At 41.8% G+C, this 22831-nt stretch overlaps 3 protein-coding genes across 3 annotated transcripts in view; 2 read left to right on the top strand and 1 right to left on the bottom strand.

Moving 5' to 3' along the window:
• Positions 1 to 15904, top strand: part of cpamd8 (C3 and PZP like alpha-2-macroglobulin domain containing 8) — a 46525-nt gene extending 30621 nt beyond the window's left edge. The window contains exons 32-44 of the mRNA XM_080032602.1: positions 104 to 190; positions 937 to 1073; positions 1439 to 1594; positions 2433 to 2495; positions 4731 to 5002; positions 6790 to 6877; positions 9861 to 9935; positions 10094 to 10199; positions 10399 to 10509; positions 10602 to 10814; positions 11828 to 11902; positions 14302 to 14503; positions 14710 to 15904. Coding sequence (XP_079888728.1) covers positions 104 to 190; positions 937 to 1073; positions 1439 to 1594; positions 2433 to 2495; positions 4731 to 5002; positions 6790 to 6877; positions 9861 to 9935; positions 10094 to 10199; positions 10399 to 10509; positions 10602 to 10814; positions 11828 to 11902; positions 14302 to 14503; position 14710 — 1586 coding nt within the window. The 3' untranslated portion in view covers positions 14711 to 15904. The remainder of the gene's footprint in view (positions 1 to 103; positions 191 to 936; positions 1074 to 1438; positions 1595 to 2432; positions 2496 to 4730; positions 5003 to 6789; positions 6878 to 9860; positions 9936 to 10093; positions 10200 to 10398; positions 10510 to 10601; positions 10815 to 11827; positions 11903 to 14301; positions 14504 to 14709) is intronic.
• Positions 15905 to 17598: 1694 nt separating this feature from the next.
• cimap1d (CIMAP1 family member D) lies at positions 17599 to 19570 on the top strand (the record flags this gene model as incomplete). The annotated part of the gene is made up of 4 exons (XM_080033239.1): positions 17599 to 17638; positions 18067 to 18177; positions 18740 to 18853; positions 19083 to 19570. 4 exons carry the CDS (start codon positions 17599 to 17601, stop codon positions 19568 to 19570), a joined length of 753 nt encoding a protein of 250 aa, XP_079889365.1.
• A 161-nt stretch (positions 19571 to 19731) lies between these two features.
• On the bottom strand, positions 19732 to 21474 carry cks2 (CDC28 protein kinase regulatory subunit 2). The gene is made up of 3 exons (XM_080032496.1): positions 21300 to 21474; positions 20660 to 20787; positions 19732 to 20194 (listed from the first exon to the last, which is right to left on the bottom strand). The coding sequence occupies exons 1-3, from the start codon at positions 21356 to 21358 to the stop codon at positions 20151 to 20153; spliced, it is 231 nt and encodes a 76-aa protein (XP_079888622.1). The 5' UTR covers positions 21359 to 21474; the 3' UTR covers positions 19732 to 20150.
• Positions 21475 to 22831: the final 1357 nt, after the last annotated feature.

The raw sequence follows: 22831 nt of genomic DNA, 5'->3' as shown, positions 1-22831 counted from the left end.
ATTCACACCCTTAGGATATTGACACAATGAGTCATATGATACAGGATGCAGCCCTGGCCTGCAACCTCTCTGGCTTTTTCTCACTTTGTTTGTCTGTATGTAGATGGACTCACCCATTGGAGTCTGACTGGCAGCACTATGACAGATGAGGACACTTTCATGGGCTTCAGTGATGGCCTCTCTCAGTCAGGTATACTGCACTAAAACATTTAACATTAACAAGGGGTGTCCCCGACTAATAATGTATATGGTTGAATCTTATTGGTCGAATCTTGCCAATAGTCAACTAAGTGTCGACTCATGTTTGTATTTTCCTGCTCATTTATCCATTTTCTAATTTGTGACATTGGCTTCCATTTTTTCCACACAAGACAAAGGGGTGTAGAAACACCCACTTTCAGTGTGTCTTCTTAACTTGGCATAAGAATTTATTTTATTGCAACATAGTCTACCATTCACGCAAACTGAGGAGATTGTTTAAAAGTTAATGACTTTTTTTAAATGTTTTTTTTACAGTATAATAGGCTGATACTTATACAACAATAGACGATGTATCATGATTTATTGGGAGAAACCGGAGAAACCAAGCAATTCCATGTAAAATCACTAGTAACCCCATATAGCCAGAACAGCATCATCCTTGTTTCATAACCAAATGTTGCGGCTATTCGACTGTGAGATTGGCAGTCAAATAGGGCTCCTTCGATCGTATGGTCGAATAATCTACTAATCAGGGTCCCTCCCCCCTTATATTAACCTGTTGGAAATGGTTGGAGGAGACACAGCACATGACTATCAGTTCTATTATTATTAGCTGGATCTGCTTCCTGTCAGCCTCTTGGCCAACCACACAGTTCTCATCTGGTCTGATTCCCCCAAATAAATGGCAGGATCCAAAGGAGAACCCTTTTTAGTTTTTCTCTTGTTTGTTCCCAGTGGTGTCAGCAGAGGTGGAGATGACAGCGTACGGTCTCCTGACCTACACCCTCCTAGGGGATGTGGCTTCTGCCCTGCCTGTGGTCAAATGGCTCTCCCAGCAGAGGAATGCCTTGGGTGGCTTCTCCTCCACACAGGTAGGCCCGTTTCCCTGGTTGCTCACATCTTTTTGGTTGCGTCACTTGTAGCTTCCACTTCCATGATCTAATAAAATGATACAAAATGATAGTAGCAGTTTTCCAGCTGGTCACTGTGCAGTTTCAAATAATAATTCATCAAAATCAAATACATGACAAAGAAAGTTGTCTTCTTCAGTTTACTTTATTTAAAAAAATGCAGCAGTTTGTTGTCATCAACTTGTTTATTATCATTATTAACATGTCTCTATTAACATCAATGCTATTGAAAATAAGCAATTTACTGCTTAAGATAAAATACATTTTGAATTGATCCCAAAGCTCAAGTGTGTAGTAGACCGTTTTTTTTTAAAACCCCTGTGCAGGACACGTGTGTAGCTCTGCAGGCTCTGTCCGAGTATGCCATCCTGTCGTACGTAGGAGGGGTCAACCTCACCATCTCACTGGCCTCCACCAACCTCGACTTCCAGGAGACCTTTGAACTCAACAGGGACAACAAGAAAATCCTTCAGAATGCCAAGGTAATAATCGTATCCACGGAAACAATGATCCATAATATTATAAATGATTCTTTGATGGCGAGAGCGTGCTTTCTCTCTGTGTTATTGTGTGCAGGCAGAGGCACGGCAATCCGTTTTCCGTGCTGCTGCTGCTGCATTGAGATTGTTTATCTAGGTTGACAGCGCTTAATCATCATTAATTGTCAATCTCACTAATGATTGCCAGTGCTTCAGAGAGGACATTGCTCTTAAGAGACACCCCCGCGCTTTAAAGTTATTCAAAAACTTTTCCCTCTATTCAACAGTGATTGATGATCGACTGTAAAACAGAGCCGCACTCTGGCATCAAACATTAATCTCTGAGTTGCACACTGCCAAAGCAAACCAGGCTTAACTAGGCTGGATTTCCCCCAAAAATCACCTTGTTGGTGTGTTGATTAAATAACTGTGTTTTAAAGGCCTGGTTGCCCACACATTACAAACTTGACAGTGTGGGCACGGACTACCTTGGCCGTGTCATCGGGCGTCAGGTCAGAGAGAGTGTGTGTGTGTAAGTGTGCGCGTGCGTGCGTGCGTGAGAAAGTGCTCCGTCAGACAGCCAGAGTGGTTCAGGTGAGAGTGCGGTACAGTCTTTCTCTAGCGGGCATGTTCCTCTGCTGTGATTAGTGGTGTCAACTTAATTGGGGGTAATTAAGGCACTGCTGGTTAGTAGCCAGAGAACCACTAGTGGCAGCGCAGCAGCCTACAGCATTCATTCACTTGATAAATGACTCATTCACCTCTCCCTGCCCCCTCTGACACTCTTTGTTTCAATGATGTCTGCTGTTTTTTATTTCTGTCTTCCTTTTCTTTTTTACAGATCCCCAGTATCCCCACAGGTCTTTTTGTCAGCGCTAAAGGAGAAGGCTGCTGTCTCATGCAGGTAGGCTACTGTAGTACACACTCACTCACACACACACACACACACACACACACACACACACACACACACACACACACACACACACACACACACACACACTCACTCACACTCACTCACTCACTCACTCACTCACTCACTCACTCACTCACTCACTCACTCACTCACTCGCTCACTCACTCACTCGCTCACTCACTCACTCGCTCACTCACTCACTCGCTCACTCACTCACTCACTCACTCACTCACTCACTCACTCACTCACTCTCACACACACACACACACACACACACACACACACACACAAGCTCACTAAAACTCACACATTTGCAGTCTTGAAGGCCCAAAAAGAGAACAATAATCCAAATAGCAAATCAAATCAAATCCAAATCAAATCAGTTTTGTATAGCCCAATATCACAAATAGACATTTGCCTCAGTGGGCTTCACATTCCGTACAGTATGACACCCTCTGCCTTTAGACCCTTCGCTCGACTGAGAAAAAACCCTTTAATGGGAAAACATTTGAAAATAGAAATCTCAGAGAGAGTGACAGAGTGAAGGATCCCTCTCCAAGGACAAACAACAATCAGCAACAGCAACAATATGGCAGTACATCGGAGTCAGTTGCCGTGGCCCCATACTTCCCAAATTCCTCCTGTAAATTGGAATGATCTGGTAGAGTTTAGCCAGTTGTTTTGATCATTCCATTGGATTCCCGTGGTCCCATGGACAGGATGCTGTTTACTTCCTACCTTATCACAGACAGAAAAAAAAATAAACTTTCCAAAACACTGGGAGTCATTTCTCCTCTTTGTTGGACGATATTCCGTCCTCTCTCTTCATCACCCATGTTTAAACGTTTGTCTGTTTCCAAACCAAACAAGGCATGGAAAAAAGCATGGGCGATCAAAGATGTTTACTATGCCGTTTTTGAGAAACTGGTGGTATGTGAGAAATGACTGAGGCAAAGCCAGCTCCAGCAGCGGATGTTGTTCTCTGCCGCGCGGTGCCTGAAACGTCTTCCAACTCGTTCTCCGTAGCCGGTTTCTCACACACATAAACCATTTCTTTCTTCACACCTCTCCTTCTCTACTTTCTCTCCATCCACACCTCCCTGTGCGTCAACACACCTCTCTGACAGCCCCTCGGGGCCAACAGCACCTGGCCTCTAATGAAATACAAGAGCGGGGGCAATCAAAGAGACCTACCTGTGTGTGTGTGTGTGTGTGTGTGTGTGTGTGTGTGTGTGTGTGTGTGTGTGTGTGTGTGTGTGTGTGTGTGTGTGTGTGTGTGTGTGTGTGTGTGTGTGTGTGTGTGTGTGTGTGTGTGTGTGTGTGTGTGTGTGTGTGTGTGTGTGTGTGTGTGTGTGCGCGCTCGTGAAACACTGTTTGTGATACTGCGAATGTGTCCCATCCATGCCTCAGGATTGTTATTTAGTAGCCTTGCAAAGATCTCAAATCAGACTGGATGATTTATTCACAAAGTTTAAAGCTCTGGGAATAATAATCTTCTATGAAATTAAAAGGAGCGTCAAAGCAGAGAGTTGTCCTCAGGCTGAAACAGAAGTCTTCTGAATGCATGTCTTGTGGCCAGTAAATATGATTTGTGGTGTATGCTTTAAAGTGCTGCCTAAGTCTTTTTTCCTAAACTTTCTAGTCCTTTCAAGGCTGGAGGTCCTAAATATTTGAACTCTGAAGTAGTTTGTTTCCAATCAGTGATGCCAAAAATCATACATTTAGTCCTTTCAAACTATTTATTTATTTATATTAAAACTAGCTGCCTCACACACACATACCCATTACTGGCAAACAAGTGAAAACCTGCTATAATAGCGAGTGATGCACCGATCCACTATTTTCCAGTTTCGATCCGATTTTGATATCTGGGTTTTGGAAAATGTATACCAATTATAACAATGGACAGTAGTCCATTATAATAATGGACAGTAGATAATAATAACAATTATATTATTATAAGATAATAATAAAAAAAAATACAATAATAATAAAAAAATTATAAAAATATAAGAAAATGCAAAAAAAAATTTAATTGACACACATTGCACTTTGCAGAGTTGCTATTCTGTATTTCGATTTTGAAAATGGACTTAAAGGTGAAGTATGATTACAAAGCCTGGCCTTTGTTTTTTTTGTTTTATTACCCTTTCAGGCTGTTCTAAAGTTAAAATTGTATCAACCTTTAATATACCGCACTTTCACTGCTCTGTTTGTCTGTAGATTGATGTGTCCTACAACCTACCTGACCCAGTATCCAAGCCAGCCTTCCAGCTCAAAGTGGACCTGAAAGAGCCTTTACATGAGCGTCACCCACAGCCCCCCTCCTCCTCCTCCTCCTCCTCCTCTTCCCGTCATCCCTCTTCGCGCTCCCGTAGCCGCGCTGACAACCGCTCCGAGCTGAACCGCAAGAGACGGGCGCCCATCGATGACGATGACCCAGCAGCCCACCAGGACAAAATGGACTTCCACATCTCCTTAGAAGTCTGTGCCAGGTAGAACACACACACACACACACACAAACACACACACACACACACACACACACACACACACACACACACACACACACACACACACACTAGATTGGCCTCTCAGATCTGCTTTAGAGATGCACCGATCCACTATTTTTCAGTACGATCTGGTTCAGATATCTGGGTTTTTCAGAAAGTATCGGCATTGGCCGATACTTTCTGAAATCATGATTATTATACATTCATTTGTGTTGATGTTGATATTATGTGAAAGGTTAAGAAGGCTTAAGCAACACAGTAATTTTAGCAAAAACCATACAAAAATGCAACAAGGTCTATCTTAACTGCTTTGAACTTGCAGAAGAACATCCGAACTCAACTTTTGAATTGCTAAATTCTAATGTTAATGTGTGCTATATCACATAGCTATGGTCTTAATATTTTTTTTTTTTTGTAATTCACATATTTATTAAATGTTCACAGGTGGTCACATAGATACAGGGACATCTGATACAAATTCATAATACAAATTCATAATACAAAGTCATATTTCATGTTTCATGGCTTCCATATTATTGTTTTCATGGTGACATAAAAAAATAAATAAAAATAGTAACAATAATAATAATAATAATAATAATAATAATAATAATAATAATAATAATAATAATAATAATAATAATAATAATAATAATAATAATAATAGAGAAAGAAAAAAGTAAAATAATAAGAAACATCTAAATACTTCCCCCATGTGGAGATAAGAGCCAATATTTATTCTCCTTTCTTCTCCCCTCAATGTGCCATGGTCAGACTCCACAAGCAAAAACAGGCCAATGACAAAAAATAAATAAATAAAAATAAATAAATAAATACATTTGTTACCATGGTCCGGTGATGTTAGCTGCCTTTGCAGTTGTGGCTGTATTAATTTGGGTCACTATCCACCAGAAAAATGTAAAGCCTCCCAATTTTACAAGACTGCTAATGCTTCTATGTGTAATGATTCAAATATTATGAGATCGATTTGGCAGAGAGATATTGGTGGAGAAATTAAGTGTGATAACTGGGCAAATATTTTGGCTGATTGTGGTAAATATGTGAGAGAGGCGAGGGGAAAGCTCACACAATACAAGATTTTACATAGATACTATTATACGCCTTCTAAACTCCATAGAATGAAACTATTGAATGATAACCTATGCTGGAAATGTAAAACTGAAATTGGTACTTTTCTCCATTGTATCTGGGAGTGTGCTATGGTCAGGCCTCTCTGGACTAAGATTATTTTCATTTTAAGCAATTGGTTTGGTTCAGAAATTCCTTTAAGCCCAGAGCTCTGTCTATTAGGGGACAAATCTCAAATACCTAACGTATCGAAGTGTGACTTTTCTGTAATTATTGTAGGTATAGTAACGGCTTGCCGTGTTATTTTAAGACACTGGAAGATACCAAAAGCCCCACAAGTTGAAGAATGGGCCAATGCAATGACTGAAACTGTATCTTATGAATGCATGTTGAACCGATTAAGTGACAATTGGGGGGAGGAGGTATCCTCTTGGGAAGGGTTTTGGGACCACATAAAGCTATGGTCTTAATATTAAAAAATCTTCCATAGTAAAATAATTTAGATTTCTAAAAACAAAAATAATATTTTTTTTAAATCGGAGTTGTCAGTCCCATATCCGATACGTAGATTTCAGCCATATCGGACCCGATACCGATATAAGAATTGATCGGCCCCATCCCTAATCTGCTTGAAATCCCCCCCATTTTTATCCTGCCCCTGACTCTCTGTCCATGTCTAGGTGGCTCCATTCAGGCTCGTCCAACATGGCCGTCATAGAAGCACGTATGCTTTCCGGTTTCCGAGCTGATATTGAAAGTCTAGAGAGGGTAAGTTATCGCTTCAAATACACATGCACACATTTTATCCCCAAAGGTTTAGAGATTATACATCATCAACCCTCAACACACACTGACCCATAGACACCCAATCACTGGCTATCGTTGCTGGTCACAGTGGCTCGCCGATTGCTACCTAGACAGGGCAAGTAGCCAGGTAAGTGCCCAAACCCCAGAGGCAGGTAGAAAAAGAAACAGATGAATCCACATCTGGAGGCCATTTGACGAAAAAAGCAGTTATGTTACGGAGTTCATCCGACTCCTCTTGTTTCTAGCTTCGGACACTCCTTTGCAAACCAAGCTCTTACACTCACACCCACTATGGATACATCCTTTAATGTACTGGCATATACAGTAGCTATGTGAAATGGATTCCCTCTGTGCTGGGAAAGGAGACTCCTACTCTTAAGTAGCTATGCACAATATCCACATATTGATAAGAATATCTGGCCTTAAAGTTTAAACTTCCAGGCCCTGTGGAGTTACAATGTCTCAGGGTCAGAGTCGACTGGGCCTCTCTCGGTCTACAAGACCAAACACACACACACACACACACACACACACACACACACACACACACACACACACACACACACACACACACACACACACACACACACCTCATCGGGCCTCATGAAGCACAGACTTAGAGAAACCGTTTATAGTAAAACGGACAGAGGGAAGAGACAGATCCACTATAATAAACATAGGGCTGTATTGAAGAATGAACTGACATCATAGGGTTATTGTGTATTGAGAAATTGTAAATACTGATGGAGAGTGCTGGAGAAAGTGATATATTTAAGTGTAGGATCCAGGTCAGCTCCCCAGCCATCCATCACAAGCCTGTCCCTCATTACTACACGGTTATAGGGCCTTAGTCTGCAGGCTTCCACCTCTAAAAGAGCCACCCCTCTGGCTACCTGGAGAGATGTTAAACACACACACACAGACACACACATACATACACATACATACTGCTGTGAGTGTGTCAGTTGACCTGGGTTGTAATGGCTAACAAGCTCAGTTTACACCCCTGCTGGCCTCCCTTGGAGTTTTACTGCTGCCTGCCCCGACTGCCACTTACATTCCTCAATTTATGGTGGCAAGCTTGGCTTCTACAGTCATGTCTAGTTGCTTTCATGGAAGCTGTAGTCATGAATGATTAGTCCGGTGACCGACTTGGAGCTACCACAGCCACGGCCAATCACCCAATATAATGTGCTTTGTTTAATGACCTCAGAACACACTGTGGGTATAACATTTGGGCTGTGGGATTTCATTAGCAATATTGAGTTGCTAGATAGACAAACAATACTTCTGTAAACAGAGAGACTCATTTTGTAGTTTGTTGTGTTTAAGAGAAGGGGGCGAAAGAGAGTGTGTGTGTGTGTGTGTGTGTGTGTGTGTGTGTGTGTGTGTGTGTGTGTGTGTGTGTGTGTGTGTGTGTGTGTGTGTGTGTGTGTGTGTGTGTGTGTGTGTGTGTGTGTGTGTGTGTGTGTGTGTGTGTGTGTGTGTGTGTGTGTGTGTGTGTGTGTCAGTGGCGCCAGCTCAGTCTGAGCACCTCATAAACCCCTGCTGTCCAAAGGCTGCCACCTTTGACAGAATGAAAAATCCCTCCGCAGGCTCTTTGTGCACACACTCAAATTTGCAGTAAACAGCTTTCCCATTACTCATTCTTGCTTGTGCATTTACTAGATATAGTCATGCACGTCTGATCCAGTTATACATTTATGCAAAAGCAAAGTTCATAAAATACTGGAAACTCTCTAAAACACGGATCAAGCGACCCCGGAGGAAAGCTTGGAAAGCCTTGTCAGTGTTAGACTAATAAAGGCCTGGCTGAGTCCATGATTGGTGACCTGTACATTTTCCATTTGGCCGTCATGTCGTGGTAGAGTGCATATGGTTTGCATTCCATTTGTGGCTCACAGTGTACATTCAAATGCAGACCATGTGGACCCTTACAGTCGGCATGATGTGGGCATTCACTTTGCTGAGGGATTCGCTCAATTCGGTTCGGCCCAATTTAAAGATTGGATTCCAGGCATGGTGTAAATGGACTTCCCACCATGCCAAGCAAAGTGAGGTTTGTTGTTTAGCTACTGTTAATAACGGGGTCTTTGGTGTTCAGAATGCATGCAACTCTCTGTTGGAAAAGGATACATACCATTTACTTGTTATATTATCAACATTTTAAATGTATTTCCATAAAGAAATGCCAGGCTACTCCTCCAACTATATAGGCTACACAAAAAAGTAATATCACAACATAATACCGTCCGTAATCATCTAAAACATGAAGAATACAGTGATATAAATGTTAGTTCATATTGCCTATCCCTTCCCATGGCTGGCTCTCCTCTAAAGACACTTGCCACCATGCCAAACAACTTTTCTGAGGAAAACCCTGCAACAGATAATACTACACCTTTATGAACACTGTTTATGGTTAGTTGCTCACCTGTCAGGTATAGGCTACATTAATCGCATCATGATTATTGTGATTAGAAGTGGTTTTCCCTGTCCTTTAATACGCTTTTAACAAGGGAGACTATATCCTGGCTGAGCTGACCACAAGGTGCCCAGCTCCAGTAGAAATCTGCTAAAAGCTACTGATTGAGTCAGTCACAATAGGGATTTATTTAGTAATTTCACTTACTCGTTTCAGTGTTAAAGACTATTTTGCACATGTGCTGAAAACCCTGTACAACATAGTGCCCGTAACCATATTTCAGTCAAGAACTGTGCATGTAGACAGGGGGGAGTGCAGAGGTTGAAGGCTTTATGACAGCTCTCTGAATGTGCAAAAAGGGAGGCAGGTTAGTATTAACATGTCCAAATGACTATCAGGAGCTGTCCAGTCCGCTGTGGTGCTGATGACTATTTATAAAGTAGATTTTATTTTTGTAATTGTGCTTTGTGCTTTGTTTTTTTACACGCCGAGTTGATTTTCTCATGTCTTCCTCTAAAGCTGCTGATGGACAAGCGAGTGGGTCTCAAGAGATATGAGCTGAGTGGAAGGAAAGTGTTGTTCTACTTCGATGAGGTGAGTTTGATCCATAATCCCTGCTGCTTATTGTGGCTCATGTCAGAGAATACTGTATGTGTGGGGGCTGGTGAGTACGGGGAGGGTAACTCACCAGTCTATGTGTTTCTGGGTGTGTTTCATCCCTCTTCTTGTTTTGTTTGTCACCCCCTCCTTAGATCCCCAGCCAGTGCATGACATGTGTGACCTTCCAGGCAGTCAGAGAATACATTGTGGGCAAGACAGCGCCTGTTCCGGTCAAGATCTATGACTACTACGAACCAGGTGTGCCTCTGATGAATATTTTTAAGTGCTGCTCTTTGAAGATTAACAAGAGTAGGAAAACCGTCTTTAACTCAACTGTGATTTATGAAGTGGCTTCTTTTTTTTTAAAGTTTATGACATAGTCATTGCGAACGTCATCATTTGTTTTGTGTGTGTGGATGTGTGAACGTGCCGGTGTGGGTCTCTGCTTTTCATGCAGCCTTTGAGGCAACCCGCTTCTACAACGTGAGCGAGAACAGTCTACTGGCCAGAGAGCTGTGTGATGGACCCACATGCAATGAGGTGGAAAGTTCAACCAATCAGTGGATAGGTGAGACTTAAAGATTCCACCCCCCTCGAAGATACCACAGACACACCACTCCAGTCAATCTTTTTTAAATTAACACGTCTTTTTTAATGCAGGTTTTGTGCAGGCCAACCAGTGCAACAATGTGTTTGGCTGTCCGGAGGAGGAGCAGTTTGAGCGTTGCACATGCTACAGGGATTGCGGTTACGACGGGGAGCCGGTTTGTGGGTCCGATGGGCAGCTCTACCAGAACCAGTGTCAGATGGAGGTGTTTGCCTGTCGAAATGGGACACGCATCAAGCAGGTTCCGCTGTCCCAGTGTCCTCAAGGTAAGAGACATTCAAATCTACACCTGATTTTCAAATAGGACTGGAGTGGGCATCATCTCACATAGTAAGCTAACTTCTAAAGAAAAAAAATAGTGACAAGTTTGGACGAGACAAACACAGCTATACAAGTTGTTGTACATTCACATACAGAAACAACTTTTGAATATTTCTTTGATTAATGTGAAAAAGTAATTCGCTCCTAGCAACAAGTAAACTCTTGTGTACTTTGTCGATAGTCAGTGGGCATTGCTGTATTTCAATGGGAGTATGCAATCACCCCCATCACATGTCCCATTGTGGCTGTTGGCGCATGCAAGTGTGTGTCTATGCTCACCTGTGTGTGCCATGATCTGAGCTGTAGAAACAGCTGTTCAGGTGTTGAGCTGATTACTGGATGAGTTTTCTGAGGAGAGCTATCCCCCTCCCCCCATCACCTCCACCCCTCTCTCGCTCCCTGCTGTATTACAGGGCTCTCTCCAAATGACAGAGTGCTTTTGTCCAGCCCTTTGAAATCCTTGTCACATTCCTTTCCGACGCACAGCCCAACAACAAAGGAGCCTTCATGTTGTGGAGCAGATTGTGGAAAAGGCATAGACAAAACTTTGGTGGGAAAAGACCTCGGCATGTGCCAAGTGGTTGATGCTGTAGAATAGATTATCAAAAGAATCGTATTCTTGTTTCAGGCTCCCCCGGCCTTGTTTGTTTGTGTACGGTTGTTTGGGGGAGCTTCATGCCACCGTGTCCCTGTTGTGAAAAGGAAAAAGATACAATTTGTTTCCACACACACACGGCCCCTCTGGCCATGGTTCGGCCCCTGCTATTTTTGGAAAGGTTCTAAGGCAGGCCTCTGTTGAGACGGAGTGTACATCATTGTTTTGCCTAGAAGTGTTGCTCAGTGGGTTGGATAATGCTTCTGTGAAGTAATTAGATTATGCAACACAGAAACTCTGTTGAATTCATTACTGAATGTGAATGTGAATAATCTTAATGTGTGTGTGTATTTGTATTTCCAGTGGTGACCACGGTGGAGGACAGGCAGCCAATAACAAGCCAGGAAACTGAGCAGCCCTCAGTCCCTGTACACACAGGTAACTTTACTACACTTTTCCTTACTTATATACAGCCTTGCATCATGTCCCATCTTCCTCATACACTCCCCTCAAATATTTTCTACATCACCTCTCTCTTGCTCTCTAAGGCCAGCTATACTGCTCTATACATTGTCTGCCTACAGTAGCCTTTAGTTGGTAATGCACATTTGATTATTGCAGGCATGTAATCTGATTCTGCATCCATCATAGGTCAGTCTGGACTGTGTCAATTAAAGGTGGAGTCAGTGATTCTGGAGAAAGTTTGTTGTCAATTTTTTTTTGTCAAAATCAGTGAATATCTCCTCACAATATGCTCCCTGTCTGACTGTGTGGGCACTGAAAAGTAAATCTGGTGTAAATGCACAGCCTAGGCTCCGCAAACGGGTATGTAAACAAAGGGGGCCCACCATAGCTAGCAGCATGCCCGTTTACATAACCTCGGCTTTGTACTAACACTGGATTTCTTTTCAGTGCACACACAGTACGGACAGGTAGCGGATTGTGAGGAGATATTCACTGATTTTGAAAAAAAAAGTGATTTCTCCTGAATCGCTCGACTCCACCTTTAAATGAAAATGTAGAGAGTTGAGATTGTGATGTCCTGTCTCATTTGCATATAGCATGTTTAGGTCATGTGTAAGTGTGTTTCTTTTCTAATGTGGAGAATGGGTGTTTGCGAGGGAAGGAAGAAGAGAGAGCAAGAGACAAAGAGATTGAAAGGGTCTGTGGGGGTTTACAACTGAAAAAAGAGAGGGGAGAAAGTTAGTCAAAGAGGGATGGGGGGATGAAAGAAGAAAGAGGGAGGGGAGTGTAGAGAGAGAAAGAGAGAGAGGAGAGGAAGAAGGTAGATATGTGAAGGTGGGGTGTCTGGCAGCACATTCCCCTGTCACCACATCATGTCTACAATTGGTGTGATAAATAGGTGTATAGGTTTCTCTCTGCAGGCTTGATTGTTGGTCTGCCATGAACTAAGATCAGCTGCCACTTCCAGAGAGGCAGCCAGGGAATTCCTGATAGGATGTTTGGCTGCGTGTGGAGGGAGGATGTAGCTGTGTTACACTTGGCAAAGAAAACATAAAAAGGAACTGCAGGTCATTCCCAAGTTGCAGGAGTGCACATACTGTATATGCATGCCTCTGTGTGCATGGGTTGCATGTGATAATAGCTGATCTATAACATTAAGGCGTGCCTGCGTGTGTGTGTGTGTGTGTGTGTGTGTGTGTGTGTGTGTGTGTGTGTGTGTGTGTGTGTGTGTGTGTGTGTGTGTGTGTGTGTGTGTGTGTGTGTGTGTGTGTGTGTGTGTGTGTGTGTGTGTGTGTGTGATGTGGCACAGCCTGCTCTGACTTGTTCCCCAGCCTGCAGCTCCCGGTAGCTGAAGCTCACAAAGCTGCTCTCAGTCAAAGGTCTCCTTAGTACAAAAGCTAACGCTTCACACTCACCGCAGGAATGCTGTTATGAACTCCCTCACACACACACACACACACACACACATATACATGTATCTATAGATACACATACACATTTTGCATGCTCACACAGGCAAATACGCCAACACATGCGCACGCACACACACACATACACATATACACACACACATACACACACCTACAGTACAATTTGATAACCCTGGGATAATTAGATTGAATAAGTACTGTAAAAACACTGTCATTGTAAACCATTAGAATGTTGACGACATGCCCGCTAAGTGCACTGAGAGTGTAATAGGTGAAGGCGGGCTGTGCCAAGGAAATGACAGTTTCCACTGGAACAGTGAAGGAAGCTGAGGCTCTGGAATTAGCTTCCCTGTGCAGACTTGTCTCAAAGTGTATGTTGTCCTCCGCTACTAATATTAAGTTCACTAATACACAGACTTTCAGGCTTCACATGAGAGGAAATTTTCCTTTGTGTGTGTGTGTGTGTTCACCATACAGTCCAATGTGTACCACAACCTTCACAGAAGCTACATTTTTATTGTAGTGGACTCATGTTAGATACTAATAGTAAAGTTTAATAAAGCTATACCCTACCCAATAATGTTACTTTGAAGTAGCGTGCTATGTGAGAATAAAAAATATTAAGTGCTGAGGGACCCTTACTGTCTGTGATGCGGTATTGCTACAAGAGCTTTGGGTGTGCAGGATAATCAAGGTGCCCTGTGGGGTTTTCAATAACATAAAAATGTTTACATTCAATTTCCCCAATGAAGAATGCACGTTTTTCTGTGTGTTACTGCCACCTGTGGGTCAGTAGAATAGTAGGCGATCACAGGAATGATGTACAGAATCACATTCATCACAGAACATACATAACAACATTGTTCTAGGGGGTACGTCTCTTGCACTTCTTCATTGTATGTCAGATATTGTGAACTGTTGTCAAATGTTCGATCGCCCCAGGTGAAGAGGAGCAGGGCTCCATGGCAGAGGTGTCCTACTACTCCTACGAGTATGACCCAGACTCCGAGCCTTTCCTCGCTGACGCAGAGGGAGTAGACCAGTTTGACCTCCCTGAAGGTGGGGACGGCCTAGAGCAGAAAGTGCTCCTGGCAGCAGATACCCAGCTACACACACTGGACACAAAAAACACCCCTGAGCGATGGTACAAGCTTTTACGAATAATTTTTTGAATTTTATTGGTTTATTCAGACAGGATAACTCTGGTGTTATTCTATTTATTTTTCCTAGTAAAATCCCATTATTTTATCCAAATTTAGTAAGCCTTATCCTTAGAATGAGTTGTATTTTAACTGTGTCTGAGATGAGCTTGTAATGGAAGTGTGTCCCTTGTTTTCTTGTCGTCCACAGAAACATTGACAGCGTGAAGCCATACCCACCACCTCCAAATTGTACATTATTTGTGAATATGCTAGTGAATGGAAAGAGAAGAGAGACTTGGGACTTGGGCTCAGCCTGAAAGGAAGAGATGGCAGAGTCTGGAGAGTGTGAGTGTGACTTTGCACGAGAGTGTATGTTATCGGGTGTTTGTCTTGAATGGAGGGGACCTGTGGATGCATATATGTACGTGCGTGCACTGCACACGCTCATGTGTGTGTGTGTGTGTGTGCGGTTGGATGTGAGTGTGTATGACTGCTATCAAGCAAGCGTCCTCCAGACTTTTAAATGTCTTCCTCCAGACTCCTAGTCACCAACAGTCACCATAGCTTCTTTGTTATTCACTGTACTGCCTTTATAATCACTAGAAGAAATAATCAAGTATTTATGTTTGTAATTACACCTGACTTTAAGCAAAATATTTTGTTATATTTTCTATCTGTGGTATTTATTTGTAGCTAGAGGTCATACCATTTTTATTTTATTTCATTTCTTGACATTGCCCGCCCATACACTCTACTTTTTTTTCTCTTGTGGTTCTTTGAGTTCAAACAAGATATGTGCTGTCAAAGGTAATGTTTTTTTTCCTCCATAGCAAGCTTTAACCCAATTATTGAAATGTTTGATGAAATTCCTGTGCTGGTATCCTGCTGGAAAAAAATTACATACGCTAACCATATGCTTTACATAAACATAAGCTCCAATGTTTTTCATTTTTAAGATTTTTTGGGGGTGGCGGATTTTTGCCTTTTAATAGACACCACTGTACGTAGAGATTGACAGGAAAAATAAAGAAAGAAGTGGACTGACATTTCAACAAAGGTCTCTGGCCAACTCAAAACTATGATGAACCTCTTTCAACCAGTAGGATGCACCAGCTCAAATATTTCCGGGAGATTCGTACCAAGACAACAAACATCATCTACTCTCAAGTCAACTTTCACCGTACCTACCTTGAGATTTGATTGTACAGTTCATAAGCTATCTTTTTTTGTTTTTGTTTTTTTTTGTTAAATTTTGATTCGTGAAGCAATCAACTGAAAAAGAAAATCAACAATGAAGTTTTTAATTTCTGTAAATGAACCAAATTTGATAAAATGTAGCCCCTTATTCATATTAAATATTGTGCTTTTTAAACAATCACGAATAAAATTTGTATACAATCCAAGGTTGTGGGTTTGCTGCCTCTACTGTCTCTTGGTTTTTTATGCCGTGGTTAAAAAGCAGACTTGAGCCCATGAGTTCAGTAATAAATATTGGTTTAAGTCATGGCTTCGCACTCTGCTACCACATTTCCTCCTTCTGTCTGTTGTTGTGTGATTACATTTTGTATTAATGTAGGAGGGAAATATGTTGACCCTCATTACATTTTAGAAAAATGCGATCGTCGCTGTTACAGTGCATGTGTCTGCTCCACTAGCATATGCTTGAAAGCTGCGTCGCTCCATTTCCTTTGAAAGGCTAGTTAAGTCTGGAGATCATTTCCTGTCAGCAACCCTGCTGCTCCATAGGGCCCTCTGCTTTGATGACTGACTCTCTTACTCCCTGCCTGCTTCTGTGTTAAGAGACAGAAAGCATGCACGTATGCAGGTATATCACTTTGTACACACTATAGAAACCTTGCTTAAGTTTTGAATGTGTGTTTGGGTAACTGCTAACAACTGATCGGGGTTGCAAGAGAGCAGCAGCCGGGAGAGAGCCTGTTAAAGTTTAATGTTTGTTTTCTGCTCGTCACTTGTCGACCCTCTCAGTTACTGGGGGCCTCTGGCAACCCCGCCGCTCAGGCCTTCAAGTGAGTCCTTAAAATCCCCAGCTACAAATCATCACTGGTATTAGAGGAGATCAAAGAGGGTTAAAACTGTTACTGCATGAAGTTTGACCTAAGGTTAAAGGTGAGAAAGCAGAGGGTTGGTTGTTGGCCAAATGTAGGTGCTTGGCCTGTAACTACTCCAGGTGTGTATCTGACCCTGCATCTGTGCTGGGGCTTAGTGTGTTTTTTTTGATGGACAAAATAGTTTTGCATCACAATGGGGCAGTGTCAAGGCAGAATTGTGCATCATGCGCTCATATTTGACAGGAGATCAATATGAATTGTCTCTGCCTTCTCTTCCTACTTTCATAAATGTAAATGGGTATGTATGGAGAACTGGTGCTGACAGCTGTACTTAGTAGTTCAGTTTTTAGGGTGCAATTGCAGGTAGGTCTCCGTGGCAACCGCATGCATGGCTGAAGAGTGATACTGTGTCTCCACACTGCGATGAGCAGAAAGAGTGAACAGAGAAAGGAGGGAGAGGGGGATCTTGGTTTCATGGTTTGCAGGGGGGGCTAGCATTACATGGGAGTGAATCGGAGTGATGACATTGTTCCTAAGAACCAGCTGAGTGCACCTGTGTGGAGGAAGGGCTATTCATCCGTCCAGGCCACCACAGATGGAGCACTCGGACAAAGGGACAAACAGGGCAGACAGATAGAACCCTATCCAGCATGCTGTTGACACTCTGATATGTATTATACATCTCAGGTTTCCTGATTGTTTCAGAGGAAATTAGGGATTGATTCCAGACCATCCAGGGTTCTTCTGGGTCTCACACAGTCGGTCAGGGCCTGGGGTGATGCTGGAACCAGGAGAAAGAATACTGTGATATCTGAAGAAAGAAAAAACACCTAGATGGACATGGATGAAGGAGTGTGGTGCTGTACTTTCCAAGTATGTAGCCTGTCTTAGTGCTGGCTGAAAAGAGAAAATGAAATGTTGCTATTGCTAGTTACTTGGTATGATTGACGTGCTGCTGTATACATATTTCAGTAGTGTTGCCACGATTGAGGAGTATCTGAAGCATCCATCGCCTTTGCAAAGAGTAAATGGAGAAAAAATACCCAGTGATCGCAGGAAGAGAAAAAGGTAAGATTATCAATGCAAGATGATGCTTCTTACAACAAAAAAAAGCTACTTCTAGTGATTATGTGAAACCCTCTGTATAAAATTGGAAAACCTCAACTCAAGCAGGAGGTGAGCAGACCTGCTAACACTCGCTCTTTTGGGCTACTGTGCAGAATGCTCCCACTGAACATGTGTATGTGGATGTCATGCTTTGCCCTAGGTCGAGTCTTGATTTGTCTGAGTCATATAGGCAGCACACAGAGTTAGGGTTAGCTGCAGAATAAGCTCGGCTGCTTCCATGAGTTGGGAAACAACTGTTGTCGCTTTAAATCTGTTACTGCACAGCTGTGTCACTTCTTGTGCATTGTAAATGTATTTCATGGCACAGGACGTGTATGTGTGTGTGTGTACAATATCGTCCATCTCTGTGATGTCCCCCATCTCTTCAGGGCCAGGACCTGGTCGCTATGGGCTCCCTCCCACCATCGGATTTATTGGCCATGACTTCACCAAGCCAACTAGCGCTGCATATTCATTCCATGGCCGGATGAGTGACAATAGTATGTTCTGTATATCTGTCTCTAACATTTTGATTATCATTCAGCTACACAGGAAATATGAATCATTAACGGAATAAAACATTTTGATGTGAAAGTCCATAATCTGGCAATAGCTAGCTTGTTATTCTTATTAAATAGAATCAATTATGGATATGTTCATCATAATTATTTAATCTTTGTCAGGGTTTTTCTGTCGTTTTTTTAAAGCTTGTTTATTGTAAACTTGTAATGGTGCAATAGGTTAGGGTTACCTGTGGGATTAGATTTTGATATGTCAAACTGTTAAACATATGGTATTCTGTAAAACCTAAACAATTTCAACAACATATACTTGATTATAATAACTATTTATTCTTCTCAAATTCATCTCGGTGGTATATATCTTCAGTGGTGTAATGTCAAATTAAAGCCAATAGGGGGAGACAGCACCTAAATATTCTGTAGTTATTTCTCACTCTGTTCATGCAGCCAGTTTAGTTAAGGACCATCATTGTGCATCAAATTGAATTATCAGACTCAGACATCATATTGAACTGATCATAAATATTGTTTCCCCCTGCAGTGTATTGTGTTGACTCAAGTCCTGGGCCACAGTATCATATTGATGCAAAAATGACTCGTTTTGGAAGGGATGGCACACCTGCATACTCAATGCTAGGCAGAATGAAAGCACAGAGTAAGTTAATATTACAACATTTATACAATATATGAATAGGTTGTAATGATGAATTTTCAAACCAAGACAAACTATGAGCTCCATTATTGTGAGAGGATGGACTCTCGCACAAACACATTTGCTTTTGATTCTAGAGATCCAGTGTCAGCTGTTCCAACTGAAAATCCACAAGTATACACACTCTGCCATATGGTGTTGATGGTTCATATTGTTCATCTTTTTTCACTAGAGGAGCTTTTCCAGACACCTGGACCGGGTGAATACAGCCCTGAGAAAGCCCCGCCATGTAACCTCCAGCGCAGACCCCCGTCCTACACAATGAGCTCTCGTACACACTACCGGAGCATGGACTCTGTACCAGCTCCTAACAAGTACTGTCTCCCTCCACTCATGGGCCCTCAAATCCCAAACAAGCCAGCCAGTGCCAGCTTCACAATGTCCGCTAGCTACAGCACAGGGGGACCATCTGTGGATTTAGCAAAGACGCCTGGGCCTTGCAGGTACAACAGTACTGACCCAAGTGTATATCTAACCCGAAAGCCAGCATTTTCCATGCTGGGACGCAGCAATTTACCCAAAGACGCCACCAAGAAACCGGGTCCTGGAGCTTATAATCCAGAGAAAGTGACAGTTCACAAGGCTCGGGCACCGGCTTACTCCCTGGGCATCAGACACTCAGAATTTGTTACTCCTCTAGTTGTCAATGTTTCTGACTGATCATCTTCCTCGTCCGAAAAATGAAAGAAACATAGTTCTGTAATCTGGTAGAGAAAAAAAATATATTACTCATAAATATAAGTGAAGAAGTTCAATTTATTTTGTTCTTTCAGCATAAAATAACTCACTTTCAAAATGGATAATATCTAGAAATAATATTATTTACACAACACAAAGATAAAAGGTTTGAAGAACAGAAAATGTTGACGTACAGAAAGCTCTTTAGGGAAAATCATGGGTTGGAAAAATATAAAACCCTATGCCTGTACACTCAGGCAATCAGTAAACAAATCAATCATAACAAAATATCATCCAAGACATTTTTTTAAATGCATTAAATGGTTCAATTTGCAGGCAAACATTTGCCTTGATATTGTTCATAAGGTTACCATTCACAGTGGAATCAAGCCATTTGCCTCTCATAACCTCTAAAAATCGAGGAATTTTGAAAGCATAAAAAACACAATACAACTAAGGCTTTTCTACACAATACATTAGAACATATGTAGACACGTATGTAGGAGAGATGTACTGTCAAAATCAGCAAAGATGATAGCAGGTATTTTACAGATGTTCCCTTTCAATCCTTTGGGAGAGGTCTTCTGAAAAGCAGTATGTGTGGCTCTGGAGAGTAAAGAAAATAAGTAGTAAACTGTCAGCATCAACTACAGTGCAGTGGTTAAACCATACAGTAAACTGACAAGTACACAGCTGTGCTCCTTTCTTTCACCATAGGCTAAGGCTATTTAAGGATATGTTCAAATATTTTTCATCTCTAGCTTTATACAACACTTGCATGCTGCCGATGTGCATTTGTTGTAAAGCTTACTTATTCACTTATTATTCAATGCTGGTCATAAAGATGGAGCAGACTACAGTGTAAGGGATCACGGACAAAATAAAGTCCATCTGTGTGAAAATATATTTTGAGCTTTATGGTGCATTTTTGCACTGAACAAGGACTGCTCAATTTCTTTCCTATTATTGACATGCCAATAGCTTTTACGAGGTGCACGTGGGCTTGCTAGGCATAGTCTTCAGACAAAACAAAATGTGAGAACCTATCCTTTAAAGTGCACTGTGACCTACCTGGTTTGTGGATCATGTAGTGAATCCAGCCCTGGCTCTGTTGCACCCCCAGTCCCCTCCACTCTTCTTCTGTCATCAGGTGGGAGGAAGGCACCAGTTTGGACAGCTGCTTTGGAAGCACGACATGTCTGTGGGAAGAAGGGTCAAAACAACCGTCACTGGGGCTCAGAAAACATTTAGCAAAAACACGGCCAGGCATGTCAGGTAACTCTAATCCCAAACTATCCAAACAACTCTAAAAGCGTAGTCGTTGCTTTTACGTTTCAGTCTCAGTAATATCATCCTCACTCAACGTTCAAACTAAACAAATGTTTTACATTAACCTGATCGTTATCGCAACCATTAGCGTTAGCATGGCTAGCTGTTAGCGTCAGCTGGACCAGAGGGATGTTTTGATTGGGAATAGTTGAATACATTACAGTTACACATATAAAGTAAAGGAAATTTACGTAACCCTGAGCTGAATAACATACTCATTGCGGATTTCTTTACTTAATCACAAGTTGTCAGCTGAAGTAACGTTGAGCCACGTAGCCAACCTAAACAATCTCGGCGTAATGTGACGTTTAGCAAACGTTGACGTTACTCAACGCACATAACGGACATTTGAAAACAACATTTATCTTAGCGCTAACCATACCTGTACTCAAACTCCTCGTCGGTGTACTTGTCAGAATAGTAAATCTGCTTTTTCGACATTTTCAGTCGAGGATAGCAGTCAACGCAAGAGTCCAAAAAGCTGTTTTCTTGTGTTGTGTTGTGAAGCAGCTAGCTCTCTACCTTTCTAGCGATATTTGCAAGCGCAACAGGCTGCTGTCATCTGCCGCTGTTTTCGGAGGACTATTCAAACCCCAACGGTTTCCCGCATTCGTCTGATTGGTCTAAGCTAGCAGCACGCGGACTTTCCAGCCACGTCAGATTGTCTATGTTCGAGAAGATGAAGCACTCGGCAGTGAAAAAGCAACTATTCAAAGAGGAAGCACGGTTTGCAACAAAACACTTTTGAGTTATTGTCTTGATTTTTTATCTGTACCATATAGTTCACTTACGTGTTGCAAGCGTTCAAACAGAGATATCCAATGTATTTGAAAGCTTTTCTTTTGCCTGGACCTTTGTGAAAGCGAGAAAGTTGTTAGATGAGAGCTCTTCTTTTCTTCACTCTCTCTGTCTGCCCTAGTACTGTGGGTGCACGCACGGGGTCGGGGTGCATTGACAGGTCAGGTAGGCTATGTATTTCGTATCCACAGAAGCAACAACATATTAACCCCTTAGCAGTGGGCGTACTACAACATTCATAAAGTGAGTCTGCAAATCATGGCGGAACACATGTTGTTGAGTAACTTAAAACTAACAAATTAATAACATTTATAAATATATAATTGTCTTAAGTTACAAACGGTCTTCATTAAAGTTATTTTTCCCCTAGCCCTTGCTGTTAAATCTCTCAATTGTCTCCTTATTATTTTGTCTGCCTTATTGCTAAATGTAGCATCTATTTGGATTGCACATAGGCTAATATGGAGAACAATTATATGCACTAGATTCAGCCTACATGTTTGCAGATTTGTGTGGTCACACATGGCTCATATGAGACTAAAGGATTATGATAGCACATAATGTGATCTACAAATAAAAGTAGGCTAATGATGATCATTACTTTGGGCAGATCTTAGTAAAATTACAATTTTTTATTAGTTATGTTGTTGGCTGAGTTGAGGCAAAAAAAACATATTGTATCCAATCGATGTTATCTCACAATTATTGTCCTAATGCATTTGTTTATATGCTACTTATAGCACGTTGCATTGGATTTCAATTTGAATCTGATCCAGGGGCTGGAGAATCATTAGTTTTCTCCCTTGATAGTATTAAAGTTAATACTTTTCAAATTATATACTTTTATCACTTACCATAAAACAATTTCTGATTTCTGATATTTTATTCTTGACATTCCAACAATTACTGTTGTGACATATAGGCTACTGTGAGAAATCACCTGCTATATTTTCTCTCTAGGCTTTTAACAAATAAATTAAGTTACTTTTGTGTGTTGCAACCAGAAAAACCTATGTTGTTGTTCTTAGTTGTAATCACTGTTGTCAAGTTAATGGCTGCGTGGCTGAGTGGTGGTGTATTCACAGCGACAGTATGATTTGTTTCACTTGTAAATGC

This window comes from Ammodytes marinus (genome assembly GCF_949987685.1).
Source record: "Ammodytes marinus genome assembly, chromosome: 8".
Taxonomy (NCBI): Eukaryota; Metazoa; Chordata; class Actinopteri; order Uranoscopiformes; family Ammodytidae; genus Ammodytes; species Ammodytes marinus.
Note: the sequence above shows the minus strand (reverse complement) of the source record. Positions and strands in the feature narration are given on the sequence as shown.